At 39.7% G+C, this 14,003-nt stretch overlaps 1 protein-coding gene across 6 annotated transcripts in view; it reads left to right on the top strand.

Moving 5' to 3' along the window:
* Nucleotides 1-4,269: 4,269 nt before the first annotated feature.
* The window catches only part of ptprz1a (protein tyrosine phosphatase receptor type Z1a), a 111,117-nt gene continuing 101,383 nt past the window's right edge, over nt 4,270-14,003 (top strand). For all 6 annotated transcript variants that reach the window (XR_013099426.1, XM_076886190.1, XM_012920504.4 and 3 more), the window contains exon 1: nt 4,270-4,521. Coding sequence is in view for 5 of the 6 variants with exons in the window: in XM_076886190.1 (XP_076742305.1) it covers nt 4,461-4,521 (61 nt within the window). In the remaining variant the exon portion in view is untranslated. The remainder of the gene's footprint in view (nt 4,522-14,003) is intronic.

Below are 14,003 nucleotides of genomic sequence, written 5' to 3' on the forward strand. Positions count from 1 at the left end.
ACAATCCCCACTTGGGACATCGACTAAACCTACAGACATGAAGCTATGGGTCGACGATGGTAATTACGACAGAAACCTTACCACAACTCACTGAAGATAAGACATTATGGGAATGCAGAAACAAGCAGGAGCCAATGAAATCAATGAATGGATAAAAAAGGGGAGCTATACAGACGGATGGGCTCTTGTTCACATCATGGGAGAATAGTGGCACCAATGAAACTTTGTCAGCCTCTGATCAAGCAAGCACATGGCCCTGTGCATGTCAGTAAAAGGTTAACTCAGAGAAATATGGAAGAATTGTGATGGTACCCACAAATGGGAGACATTTTGTAGAACTACATTGCTCACTGTCTCAAGTGCAATGAGCACAACCCTTTCGTGGGAAAGTTCCCAGACGCCCCATTCAAAGACATTAGCATTGACTTCACTGTCATGGGAGCTGAACACAGAACAAAGGGATAAATATACTTACTGGTAATGGTGGACAGATTCGCTAAATGGGTGGAAGCAATTTTCTGACTGTGACTATGATAGGGAGTGCCAAGAATCATCAGGTCTGGCAAAGGGTCACATTTTAATAATAAGCACTTATCTGAGGTTGTGAGAGCTTTAGGAATAACGCACCGATTCAGGGCAGTATATCATCTGGCATCTCAGGGTATTATAAAAAGAGCAACCAAAATGATATTGGCACGATTGGCATTAATATCCTCACTGCAGACTAAGACACATTTGACTCCACATGAACTCTTGACAGTGTGTCCAATGCCTGGACCCCAAGACTGGGAACACATCTCCTTGCTTTAGACAACTGGCAGATAGGCTGTGATGAGCACATGACTGCTCTAACCAATCTGACTCGAGATAACTCTAAACAGGTCCAGATGCCTGTAGTAAAGGTAGCTGACTGGGTGCGAGTAAAAGTTCCCAAAAGGACTTGGGCTGAGCCCAGATGGACTGGACCGTATTGAAGCCACTAGGCGCCTTCCCAGCTTTGACAGATGTCCAGCTGAGATTTTCCTGATTTGTCTATTGACAGTACAGGCTAGAATAAAAACAGGTTTTATGTCCAGTGTTGTAATTTTTGTTTTCATGGTGTTACAGTGAGGCAATGCTACTTTCACAGCATAGTTTGTCATTAATAGAATAAATAAGACTTTTGTTGTTGTGGCAGAAAGAAGACAAAAAGATAATTTTGCAACACAAATCAGTGATGCAGATTTAAAATGTACTTTAACTGAAATATAGCAAAAGTTCAAAATGTTCTGATAATGTGGGGACTTATAAAGTGTCTGCTTATTTCTATTTGTACTCTAAATTGCAAACATAAATAGCGACATTAGCTAATGTAGCTTAAACCACTAGAAGTTACTAGCTAATTTGAACTTTCTGATCCACTAGTTGGTATAGTGTGAGCTGCCTGCTAAGAAGCTGATATACTGAATTTTACTTCCAAGGATCTAGACTTTCTTTTAATTTTTTTTAAATTGAGCAAGTACCTTGAGCAATGGTTTCCAGGCTTTCTGAAGGTCTTTCAAAGTTGTTGTGGTTTATTTTACTGGCTTTTCTTCACTCAATGTCAGTCCAAGGGATCAACCAGTGTTGTATCAGAATCAGAATCAGAATCAGAATCAGAATCAGAATGGGGTTTATTGCCAGATGTTGAGGTTTACAACATTAGGAAATTGCTGCGGTGCTTCAGTGCAAACATAGTGTCATAAATAGCACTTAAATAGACATGAAAAAAAAATAAAAGTAAGAATAAGAATTAAAAGTGCTATGTAGAAAGATATGTGCATGGGATATACATGAGATATATACATGAGAATAAGAATTATGAGTGCTACGTAGAAAGATATATACATGAGTGCAGGTGGTGATCAGTGCCAAACATGAAATGATGCAGTGACACAGCGTAGGGTCATGTGTTAGTGGCGGGGACAGTCATATGGTTATTGTTCATGTGTCCATGTGTTATGTATCTACACATAACAGACAACTTAGCAAAGAATCTATTTTTAACTAAACATCTGTAGGTACTAGCAGAAAGCTCCCTCAGAAAGTTCAGGCTGTGTTGAAGAATAAAGTTGCTCATACCAAATGTTGACTTCCAAGGTAATTAGTACAAACTCTGTTTTTTACCTTATATATTGTATTTTCATGTTTGGTTGCATATTATAAATAAATCACTGCACCTATTTCCCTAACAAAAACAAATAAATGGGTGGTTCAGTACTTTTGCACAACAGTTTCCAAAACATGTTTTCAACAAACTAAACTAGTTACCTCTATTTTTAGAATGATCTTAAACCAAATACTAAAGGGTGCTGGCTCCCGTCAGTCTTGTCCCAAAAGCTTATTTTTGAGAGTCTGAGCCTTGTATGTTAATTTGTGTCCATTAAAATTCAAAAATATTGTTAAATCTGTATTTCAACTCTGGTGAATAGGTTAAGTCCAAACAGCAGACCAGACATCTATGCAGTGCTAGCCAACACAGTGAGGACCACCACAGCTAAATTAAAAAATTGCAAAAATTGCACTGCAACAAGACCATCCCCTTATGAACACGCACACACACACACACACACACACACACACACACACACACACACACACACACACACACACACACACACACACACACACACACACACACACACACAGCATACTGTACATTTGCACACATATTATACTGTGCATAGCTATTTCATCCAGTTTGGTTGCTAATCTTGACCCAACCAGACTCACACTCCCACCACTTTGAACCAAAGTAGATACTTTTGTCATATTTTTAATTAATTTAATGAAGCCATACCTTTACAATGGTATGTCATGTAAATGGAAAGTAATTATGTGTGAGTTATTGCATATCTCAATGTCACCATGCATTGCTTACAATATCCTCTAGTGGATTCCAAGAATAATAATATGAAGCTTAGTCTAAGCCTAAGTACATACATGTGCATCTGCTTAGAAATGTGTAAAAACTTACCGTGGATCAAAGAGTAAATGGTAAATGGACTGGTTCTTTTAAAGCACTTTTATACGCTGAGCACTCAAACCACTTTAGCAAGGCCAGGTGCAAGTGAGCAGATGAAGGGGACTCCTTTTTTTGTGACATACTTCTTGTAAAGACAAGAACATTAAAACAAATTCTACTTACATTTCAACTGTAAAACACACACAAGCTGTCACTCTGATGAATTAAACCTGCTAACAGTTGTCTTTGGCCACTGAGGACTGGCTTACATCCTCACCAAGTCTCAGTTATAGCATAGAGGCTAAGAGTAACCTGGTTAACAATAGAACACAAATGGATTTCCACAGTCCCTCTCTGTACGATAACTTTGAGAAAGCAAAATGTACCTGGAGTGGTATAGACTAAAGTGGTGGAACCGGGTCTGCTTTTCTGTGTAAGTATTTATTTACTCTTGTAGAGTCCAAAAATAAAAACGTGGAGCTGGAAATGAGCAGTTACTTTAACATCTCTGATCCTGGACCAGGATTTACTTGGCAATGAATCAATACCAAATTTAGTAGTATCACCCACCTCCATTTGATAAACACGGGAGCTTCTTGTTCCAGAAAATCAGATATTTCACAGAGAGGTTTGAAGTCCCTTGATCAGCCAATTAAATGCTAGACAGACCACTTATGCCTGAAGTGCACTTGTATAGGCGATAGGACAGGTCTCAGCAGGTTTGGGGGATCCCAAGAACAATCTATCCAGCTTACTCATCAACCTTATCATATAATTTTTACTAAACATAGTTTTCCCTTTTAATATTTCACTTAAATGCAAACACACAAATTCTTGAATAACTAGATCAAATGATATAATGATTAGATTAAATCGACTTATTTATGACCTTAGTTTTCTCATCTATTTACTGCTGTCATATCTTATTTCCATTTGCTGTGCCCCCTTTCCCTCTTAATATGTTTCCTTCAGTGTTTCCTAAGTTATGTATCTTCTTTAGTTCTTTATTTTCATTTTCTTCTCCCTTGTTTCATATCCTTATTACTTTCACTTCTTCTTAATCTTTCTCCCCAACCAAACCAAACTTTAAAATGTTTTTGCACTATTTTAATTCCTATTCTACCCTGACACAAATATCAATTAATAAATACAAAATTAACGGCTGAATGAAGTCGTGTAATTGCCAGTGTCTCTATTAATGGTCGTGTGGAGGAATTGAGCCAGTGAAATGTGGGCGGCGCACCGCCTCGGTGTGGCCGCTCCTCTCCAGTCAGCCAGACTGCGTGAAGAACAACGGACAGAGCGAAACGGCGTCGCACACTGGGACCTGCGAGCTGTACTACACATACGTAAATAGCCAACTCACAGCCTGCATAGTACAATATGGAGCTGTGAGGGTCGTGGACCTACTCTCTCTCGCTCTGCATAAAAAACACTACATTGTTTATTTTCCGCATTTACGAGTATTTCCACCAACATGGAGACTACAGGCTTCTGGCTGCTACTGGCTGCACACTTTATCCTTATCTGCCAACAAGGTAAGGCATGTTGTAATTAATGTTAGTGTGTTATTCACAGAAACACTTAATAGTGTTTCAAAAGTGCGGTGGCCTTTTACTTGCTGCGCCAACTTTTAGGTGATCACTAGCTTTAGGTAAGTTGAGCAGTACGCTCTCTCAAAAAACAAAACAAAAAAACTAAACGAAAAAAATCTTTTTGTAGTCTTTGTATTTTGTTAGCATTAGAAAGTTTTTTTGTCTGGTCTATATATATTTATGAACTCATTTTCCTAACTGTGGCTGAGATGCCACACACACACTTCTTTTCTTAATTACTCAGTGGGATCTCAGATTAAAATGTTCTGAGGCATAGAGTGTCACACATAAATTCTAAACTGGAGCTGTCAAGCATGAAAGGAGAGGTCTGGACACGGTCTAACTGGTTTATTAAGAGTGTCAGACGCTCTGTATTTATAAACAACAGCAATTGAAACCCAGTAACACATTACACAGTAACACATTATATATATATATATATACATACATATACATATATATATATATATATATATATACATACATATACATATATATATATATATATATACATACATATACATATATATATATATATATATACATACATATACATATATATATATACATATACATATATATATATACATATACATACATATACATATACATATACATATACATATATATATATATATACATATACATATACATATATATATATATATTCATAAAACTCATGTATATAAAATATGATGTTTATATCAGAGATGTGACTTTTAGTTTTGTAGCTGTTAGTTTCTGTGGCTATGGAGACGTTTCCAGTTTTTATTTATGTATTATTTATTGATTTATTTTTTGACTGATGCCATGGGAACGTGCAATCATCATAAATGTTTAGGTTTAACTGTTTCAGTCTACTCGCACGCAAAAACTATACTTAACTGGCAAGTTAGTTGGCAGATCTATATTCGTCTTTCCACCAGAGGAACTCAGGGAGTCTAGAAGTTCCAGGCAGGCAGTTTTAAAAGCTTGTTGTAATATCTCAACATCTATGAACTTTTGAGGTGGGATTTTACAACTGCATTTAAAATGCAGTGAGATGGTGATCTGATGGCACACTGTTGGTGCACTGTTGCCTCATAGTAAGCGTGTCCAGACCCGTGTAGGATCCTTCTGTGTTGAGTTTGCATGTTCTAATCATGCTTGTGCTCCTTTCCTTCAAGAAGTCTAATTTTTTCTACCAGAAGAAAATATGAAAACTTATTTTTTCAACATTATTTTGACAAAGGGGCAGGCTTACAACTGGAGTTGGTCCATAGGCATTGCACAGTGCTGGCCCACTGCTCCCAATGCTTAAGATGGGTTAGATGTGGCTATGCTATAAATATTAGTAAAAATTATATATTGTCTTAAAATATTAGCAAGGTCATTAAAAAGAAGTAACTCACAGCCAGTCTTTGTTTATTGATTTTCATTTGGTTTTGCTGTTAGTAGCATTTAGTAGCTCTTCTGGTACTTTAATAATTTTACATGACCATCCACTGCAGGCAATGTTGTCTTTCAAGTTATTTGCTGAACCCTAGAATCAATTCCTCCGTGTTTAGTTGCTGTTCTTTCAACACTTAAAAAAAAGACTGATAAGTTGGTCCTTCTTCTTGTCTCCCCAAAAGGAATTTGTTTCTTGCACCATCTCCTAGTACTTCCTGGGACATGGTGCAAATTCTAAGTTGCTTAATGGTGCACTATATTTCAATATAAGTCAATATATTAGAGCCAATTTATAGCTTCTATGATTACTGTTTTCATAAAAAATGGAAATACAAAAATGTCTTGCGTTATATTGGTACCTCTGCAAACTTTAAAATCCACAAGAATTTACAATTCTTGTGAGGGGGGTTGTTTTAGCTTTCTGAGAAGGCAGCACAGGAATGGTGGAAGAAAAGATGTACAAGGAGAAAACTCAGCACCATCTGTCCTCCCATAAGATACTTTTGAATGGGCAGTGCAAGCCCCGTGCCCTACTGTGTCTGGGCTCATAGAATCTCCTGCCCACTTATTGTCTAGCAGAGAGTCTGCTGACAGATGGCGGTCACAGTCAGCCTGTCTGACACTAAGGCACATGGAGGAGGAAGCTGTGGAAATGATACTCATCACACACAGTGAAGATGCTCACTTCTGGCAAAAATAAATGCTGTTTTTAGTCTGTGCTCACATTTTGTATGAAAACAAATGCGTCAGTGCTTTTTATTTTCGTATAGACTTTTATTTACTGAGTTACTGTATCAACTTCAATGGCCAATCAGTGTAAAGTTGGTGTGTTGAAAATGCTGGTGTTTTTATTCAACTTAAGTTTAACAATCAAATATTCTATAAAAGCCTAGATTCTGTTCTTTCTTTCAGGAAAGACATAAATGATCACCACAGACTACCTCCTGTTTCTCTTTCTTCTTTAGATTAATGTTTTTCCCCCCCTATTTATTTTATCCCTTGATATCTGTCCAGTGCTGCTTGGGGAGACTGGGAAGACATCCTTTGCTGCCCAACTGGTAGTCTGGAGAGAGGGATAAAAAGAGCAGATTTCCAGTTGTGACAGCGGGGATATTTGATGACCAGATTAGGTGGTATTAAGCATTAACTCGGGCATACAGAGAAGCCATCGGTTTAAATCCTCCTGAGTCTCCCCTCTTTTCTTTCCATGGGCCCTTGGCTGAATGCTGGCTGGGGTTATTTGGGGAAACAAGCAGACGGGTATTTGGTGGAGGTCAGCTGAGGAGGCCAGTTGGTCGAGCTCAGCCCAGTGAATTATGCTGTGAGAGGGGAGATTTGTTTTGAAATAGCAGGAAAGGGGGCAATGACATACAGAAGAGAGGTCTAAGGGGTAGAATGAGGTGGAACGATGGGGTGCAGAGCAACACAGAACAGAAGAGGGTAATGGGTGTTTTTCTTCTTTTTTACAGGGGATGGGAAGGTGGGGAAGTGTGATTCACGATGGCAGTGTAATTTGTCCGAGTGGTGGTGAGGACGAGAGGGCACTGTCACACTGTGAAGCTGGTGCTGAAGTGTGAAAGCACATTTTGTTAGGAGTGGGGAATAAAGTAAAGAGTAAATGCACACATTTGCCCTCCAGTACCACAAGATTGTAGGCTCACAGAGTGATAGAGCACAGGTTAAGCAGCTCTTCTTCCTTTGTTGCATTTTAACAGCCCCAGCAAAGCCCACTGTGCATTTTGGTTCTCCAGCCTCACTTTGTAGTCCACTTTTGTGGACTATAAAATATGTCTTGGCAAAAATGCTGAGGAAAGAAACATACATGTTTGTCTCTTTCTGCTCTTATGAAACAAATGAAATAACAAAACTGTGAAAAAATGTGAGTAAAACAATACGTCGATTTACAAACACATATTCTCTTACAACATAATATGTGTCGGTCTAGGTTTACAATCGTCCAGATCATGGTAGTCTAAGGAGCTTGAAAAGAAAGTGACTGAACTTCTTTAAGTTTCTTGAAGATGCTTCATCTCTCATTTAAGAAGCTGCTTTAGTTCTAAAACCAAATGGTGGATTCCTAGGTATTTAAACCCTAGTGGGAGTTGTCCTGTCGTGTCCTGATCATTGACCCAATATTGATCATGTGACTCATCATATTAGCCAAGGTGTGAAAAAATGGCACAATTACCAGCAGAGGTTTTGGGTGAAACCTCTGTGAGACCTTGCCTCACCCTATCATGTGACCTATTGTGATCACCTGACACAAGATATGAGTGGGGGTTAATGCGCCTGAGAAGGGATCTTAAAACTGCATTGTAGCTGGCAGACAGTTGATGTCACCCTCTCAAAAATGTTCAAAGATGGTCGTCCACAGTGGATATAGATAGCCTCTTTCAAACCATCTGTCTTCTGTCCAAAATGTGAACATTGTCACCCTTGAACGAGTGATCTTTGAGCTTTAGATGCAGATGTACAGCTGTCTTGTCCTGTCAAGGTGGCTCTTCTATGTTGTCCCATGTGGAGCCGCTGTTTCGTTTCTCCAGTGTCTGAGCAGTCCTCACTGCACTGCACAGTATACAACATTTATAATATCCCAGTAAAGATTGGACGTCGGATGTGCAGGTCCATCGGTCCATGACCAATCCTGGACATGTATACAATGTGCAAACTTGGTCCACAATTTGGATCTCCAACCATGACCCAACTTGGACTTTGGGTCCTTTTTTTTTTCTTTAGATGTCATTTGGACATCTATGACAGGTGCAAGAAATTTACATGATAAATACATTTTTTTTGTTTTATTTTTTTACAAATATCAACATTTTTTGTTATCAACATGATGCATATGAATAGAGATTATTTATAAACAAACAAAGTTTATTATGCGTTAGCCTGTTGATTTACTCAGTACATGTGGGTATTTATTTATTTTTTTGTTATTTACATTTTTTCAGTTTTTCTTTGACTGGGTTATTTATTTCAATTAATCAACTTATGTTTTTGTAACCAGGTTAAAACAGATTTTCTTTTTTTAAGTTTTCTTTAAATGTGTTGAAATCCATGTTAAAATGTAAAAATAATAATGGCATTTAGTATTTAGAATTCTTTTAAAAAATTATTTTAAAAGGAGTACAATGTGTTTAATAAGTTTAAAAGAGCAGTAATAATAATTTTTTTTCGGGGCCCTCAAAGCGCTGTACAATTCCACTATTCATTCACACACTGGTGGAGGCAGCTACAGTTGCAGCCACAGCTGCCCTGGGCCAGACTGACAGAAGCAAGGCTGCCATATCGCGCCATCGGCCCCTCTGGCCATCACCAGTAGGCGGTAGGTGAAGTGTCTTGCCCAAGGACACAACGACCGAAACTGTCCGAGCTGGGGCTCGAACCGGCAACCTTCCGGTTACAAGACGAACTGCCACACAGAGAGCAGTATCCTGTTTTACTGTGAAGAGCTTAGAAAGAGGTTGTGATCGGTTGCAGGACTGGGAGAAGTTGTGATGGAAAGTATGAGAAGTTTGTAAAAGTGTTTATATATGAACTGGACTATCTGCTCGACAGTCTTTATCAGTGCACACATTTTGCAAACTGCCTGTGAGAAGCTGGGGACATTTCTGCTCAATCTGCTGCTCAAATCCACCATGCAGCTGCTTACCTTTGTTTTAGCTTAAGAGCCCGCGCCATCTTGGAGAGCTCCACTAATTACGCTGCATTCCTTCACACATAGCTGTTTCTGTACAGAAATCATGCTGCCCACCCTCTGGAAACATGGGACTACAGTGCCTATAGAAGCATAATAAAAATAAAAAAATGTCTAAAATGAGTTGAAGTTTGACATTGAAACAACGTCCACAACAACCACATTTTACGGAGACCAACACTAGATGTTCAGTAGATGCTGAAAAAAAAAAGTTGCCTGGCATTACAAAACAACAATGTAGTGGGATAGAGAGCCACATACATACACTTAACTGTTTCATCCAGAGGTGTGCTGACTCTCCACAGGCAGAGTTCTTCATGTTTTATATTTGAGAAGCAGCCCCACATGCCTCCCCTTTTGTTGATTTGTTCATTGATGACTGACTTCTCAAATTGTCCTGTTTGGAAGATATCGTTTCATCACTCAACGAGCTGAATTTCAAATTGCAAGGACAGCACAATAATGGCAACATGTTCTCACATTCCATAAGTCCCTGAAGCTATGGGTTGCATGACATAGACACCAAAACCATATCTTGCACTGTGTTATAGGACTGAGAACAGTATAATGTTACTGATGCGGAAGGGAAAACATCTTGTTGGGCTTATTCAGACACACTAGCTACGCCCATTCACAACTTTCATCACTATTTTTGAGTGACAGAAAATGGGTTCAAATTCCCTTTGAATTTGAAAGCGTGGAGGGGAAAAAGTAGAACTATTATAGCTGAGCAGTTACATGCTGAAGATGATGTAACAGTGGGCATATCACCATTAAAGACAAAGTCACCAGCAGAGATATTGAGCTATTAGGCAATGGCATGAGACTCTACTACCCACCAAGGGAAATCTAGATATAGTTTGTGATGTTTTCCATTCTGTCACTAGTAAACTGGAGATAATGTAACCCCATTTCCTCTTCCTGAGTATAATCACACCTCTTTGGATCACTCTACCCTCATTCAGCTAGTGTGTTACATGTCCCACCAGAGACAATAAAACACTGACTTACTACACAAAAGATGCATATAGCTCATCTCTCCTGTGTATAAACATTTAGAACACAGGAAGCTTTCATCCACATTGTGTAAAGAAAACCTCTGAAGGACTGTTTTGATGCAACAATGTGGGGATTGCTTTGTGATGACCATGGAGAGGACATTGATTGTCTGGTGGATTGTGTAACAGACTACATTAATTTCTGTACAGATAATGGTGTATCCCACCAGGACTGTACATCAGATTCTTGATATCAAGGGTGTTCTTAAGCAGAATAGGAGAGCCTTTTGAGTCAGGAAACAGAGAACAACTGAAGAGTATACAGAGATAGCTGAGGAGAGGCATTAGTGAGGGGAAAACACTTTTCCATTACTACCTACTCAGATTGACTTCCCAGGTTTGCCATGGTTCTCAGAGTTTTCCATTAGGTCATAGTACCTGGTACCAGGTACTAAAGTAGTACCTAATCTGCCTGGTTCCAAGCCCCCAAATATCACACTGGGAAAATCAAACAGCTGGTGATGGACTTTTACAGGCACAACCATCCTCCTTCTGCACCAGTGAACATTCAGGGAATGGACATTGAGATGGGGGACTCATAAGTACCTGGGTGTTCACCTGACCAGTAGATTGCATTAACAATTCAAAGGCCATCTACAGGAAAGGACAAAGCAGGCTGTATCTGCTACGGAAACCGAGGTTATTTGGAGTGCAGGGTCAGCTCCTAAAGACCTATGGGGGTGTCCAAACTCATAGGCTGCATCCTCCTGAGGCCGCATTTGTTGGCCGATTACGTCACAGTGTCGCGACGAAGGCTGTCCAAATTTGTAGACTCCTCCAAATGCGGCCGACAAGTGCTGCCTCCTTTTCCAATGTCAATCCAAGCTCACCTTTTAACATGTTACTTACAGTAATGGAGAGAACAGCAGCGGTCAGTTTGAGTCTTGGTATTGTTGTTATCTTAATAGGAGCAACTCTGGTCTTTGCTGTAAAGCACAATGCACTTTATCATCTTTGTTTACGTGTCTTAAATACGAACAGTGACAGTAAGAATATAAACTTGTGTCAGAAAAGCCATGCAACTCTGTTTTTACAATTTGGTCAAAGTCTTTAGGAACATAACAGTGTGATATTATGATTTTCTCTATGTTGTCTAAGTTGCTATTGTAGTTATTCCACATTGGCCTTAATTCACTGGGAAGTGGATCATCCCAGCTTGTGCCTTGTTTGCATGTCTCTTGAAGCACTCTTTTGCCTGTAAGTAGAAAAGGGGAGATGAATCTCAATGGGCCGTAAAGGGATTCAGCCATAGACGGGATGCCTTGTCTTGTAGCACGTTATTGTTGGGGCGAAAATGAAACCTGATTGTCTGCATCAATATGAGGCATCAAATACTACTCTGAGTTTGTCTGGTTTTTGGGGATGATATATCCTGCGGTGAGGAATATACCACTTTTCTCCTTCTTTTGCTTCACTGTGCACTTCCTCTGCATCACCCTTTTCTACGATTTCAATCAAACTTTATATGTTGTTCCTTGTACATTGGGTACAGTTTGGTTTGAGGCTTTGAAGCCGCACAGTGGCCATTTGCTTATTGTCTGGTAAGAAGGGTCTCTCCTTAAATGGAAGTGGCATTTCATAATGTCCTTCAGTGTTTTTGTAAATCCCTTCCTTTTAACATGTTAAGAAAGAGAATGTCATCTTGAGACACTGACCTGTTATCCTTGTTATCGTCCTTAAAGTCAGACTCAATAACCTTGATTGCATCAGCTGGAGTCACTAGTGGGAGCTCTTTAACTGCAACTCTGACACAGAGTAGACATACTAGAAGAGTCATCGTAAGACAATGCCAGGCGTGCAATTCTCCAGTCCAATGCTGTGCGAACTGCATAAGGTTCATTCTCTCCTCCTAAGATTACTTGCTTTGGAGGAGCTTAGCTTATTCCTGAGAGCAACTCTAGCCAATTAAAAGGACAACTTCACAGTCTGGTGGTTGCAGCCTATTCTGTGTTGATCTGAATTTGTGGCTGGTTTGTTGCTCATTTACCATTGTCATAGTTGAAGTTGTGCAGAGTGGAGAGCCTGAAATGATGTGATCAGGTTGCACATGATCTTGGCTTCAGAAGACATGAACTTGGCAAAGTCCTTTAAAACTGGAAACTTCCCACTTTCTTTCATAAACTGAGTAGCTTGACGATTTCACCTTGCAGCTGCCCAGTTTGGTATCATTTGAACAAGTTTTTGGTTCTCCTCACAATCGTCGAGAATATTTAAACCTTCCCCTGAATCCTGTGGAGTCATTTGTTTGGATCTTTGGCCAATTTGCCAGACTTTCTCTGAATGCTTTCTGTACATCAAATGGATGTTGTACATGCTAGGGCTGGGCCATATCATACCGTTCACGGTAATACGGGTATAATGTTTTTGGTCATATCGCCCTGCTCTAGTACATGCATCCCTGTATGCTTGACTGTCATTTCTGTAGAAGATGCCATCAAGCGTTTGTCAAGCTGGACCTCCTATGTATTTCTTTAAGTAGTGCAGTTTGTTAACAGGGGAGATGTGCAGTAAAGGAAGCTTTCCACTCGTTGAATTGTATTGGTTCACATGTTGTACATACTTGTTTTTACCATTCATCGTAAACTTTGAGAAGCCGTTTTTCCTTTCTATGGGCCTCCTCCTCCGACAGGGCAATGTAGTTGACCATTGGATCCCAGAAAACCTGGGTTGGAGCTGTGGAACTGGAACCTTGAAGTGGCTCTCACTGGGACCACATAGCTGAGTGTGGGTTGATCTCCTTCTCTGTTTGGGATAGAGCTCTTTTCAGCTTGGGTCAAGCTCCTATTGAAGCATCCCCGGTTAAAAAGATGTTCTCTCAAATGGTTGGCCACTGTCCCACAAACGTTTTGGATATTGATCTGGTTCGTTAAGTAACAGAGGTGGCTGCTAATCAGTTTCAGCTGCCCTTTTTTATCTTTTCTGACATTTTTTTTTTGTTTGTTCAAAACTAGTTTTGTATTTGGCTAGGGTCGGTGTCACCAGTGGTAGCATGAGGTGATACTGGACCCTACAGAGGTTGCACAGGCAGTCAAAGTCCATTGCCAAAAGGTTTGCTGTTTCGTCCCAACACAGTATCAAGAGCATGGAAGAGATTCCAGGAGACAGGCGCTCTAGGAGAGCTTGTCAGGGCTGTAGAAGGTCCTTAACCCATCAGCAAGACCACTGGTACCACTACACCACTTGCTCCTTTGTGCAATGAAAAAGCAGATTGTCAGAGCCCTACAAAATGAACTCCA

Source organism: Maylandia zebra, linkage group LG7, assembly GCF_041146795.1.
Source record: "Maylandia zebra isolate NMK-2024a linkage group LG7, Mzebra_GT3a, whole genome shotgun sequence".
NCBI classification, from domain to species: Eukaryota; Metazoa; Chordata; class Actinopteri; order Cichliformes; family Cichlidae; genus Maylandia; species Maylandia zebra.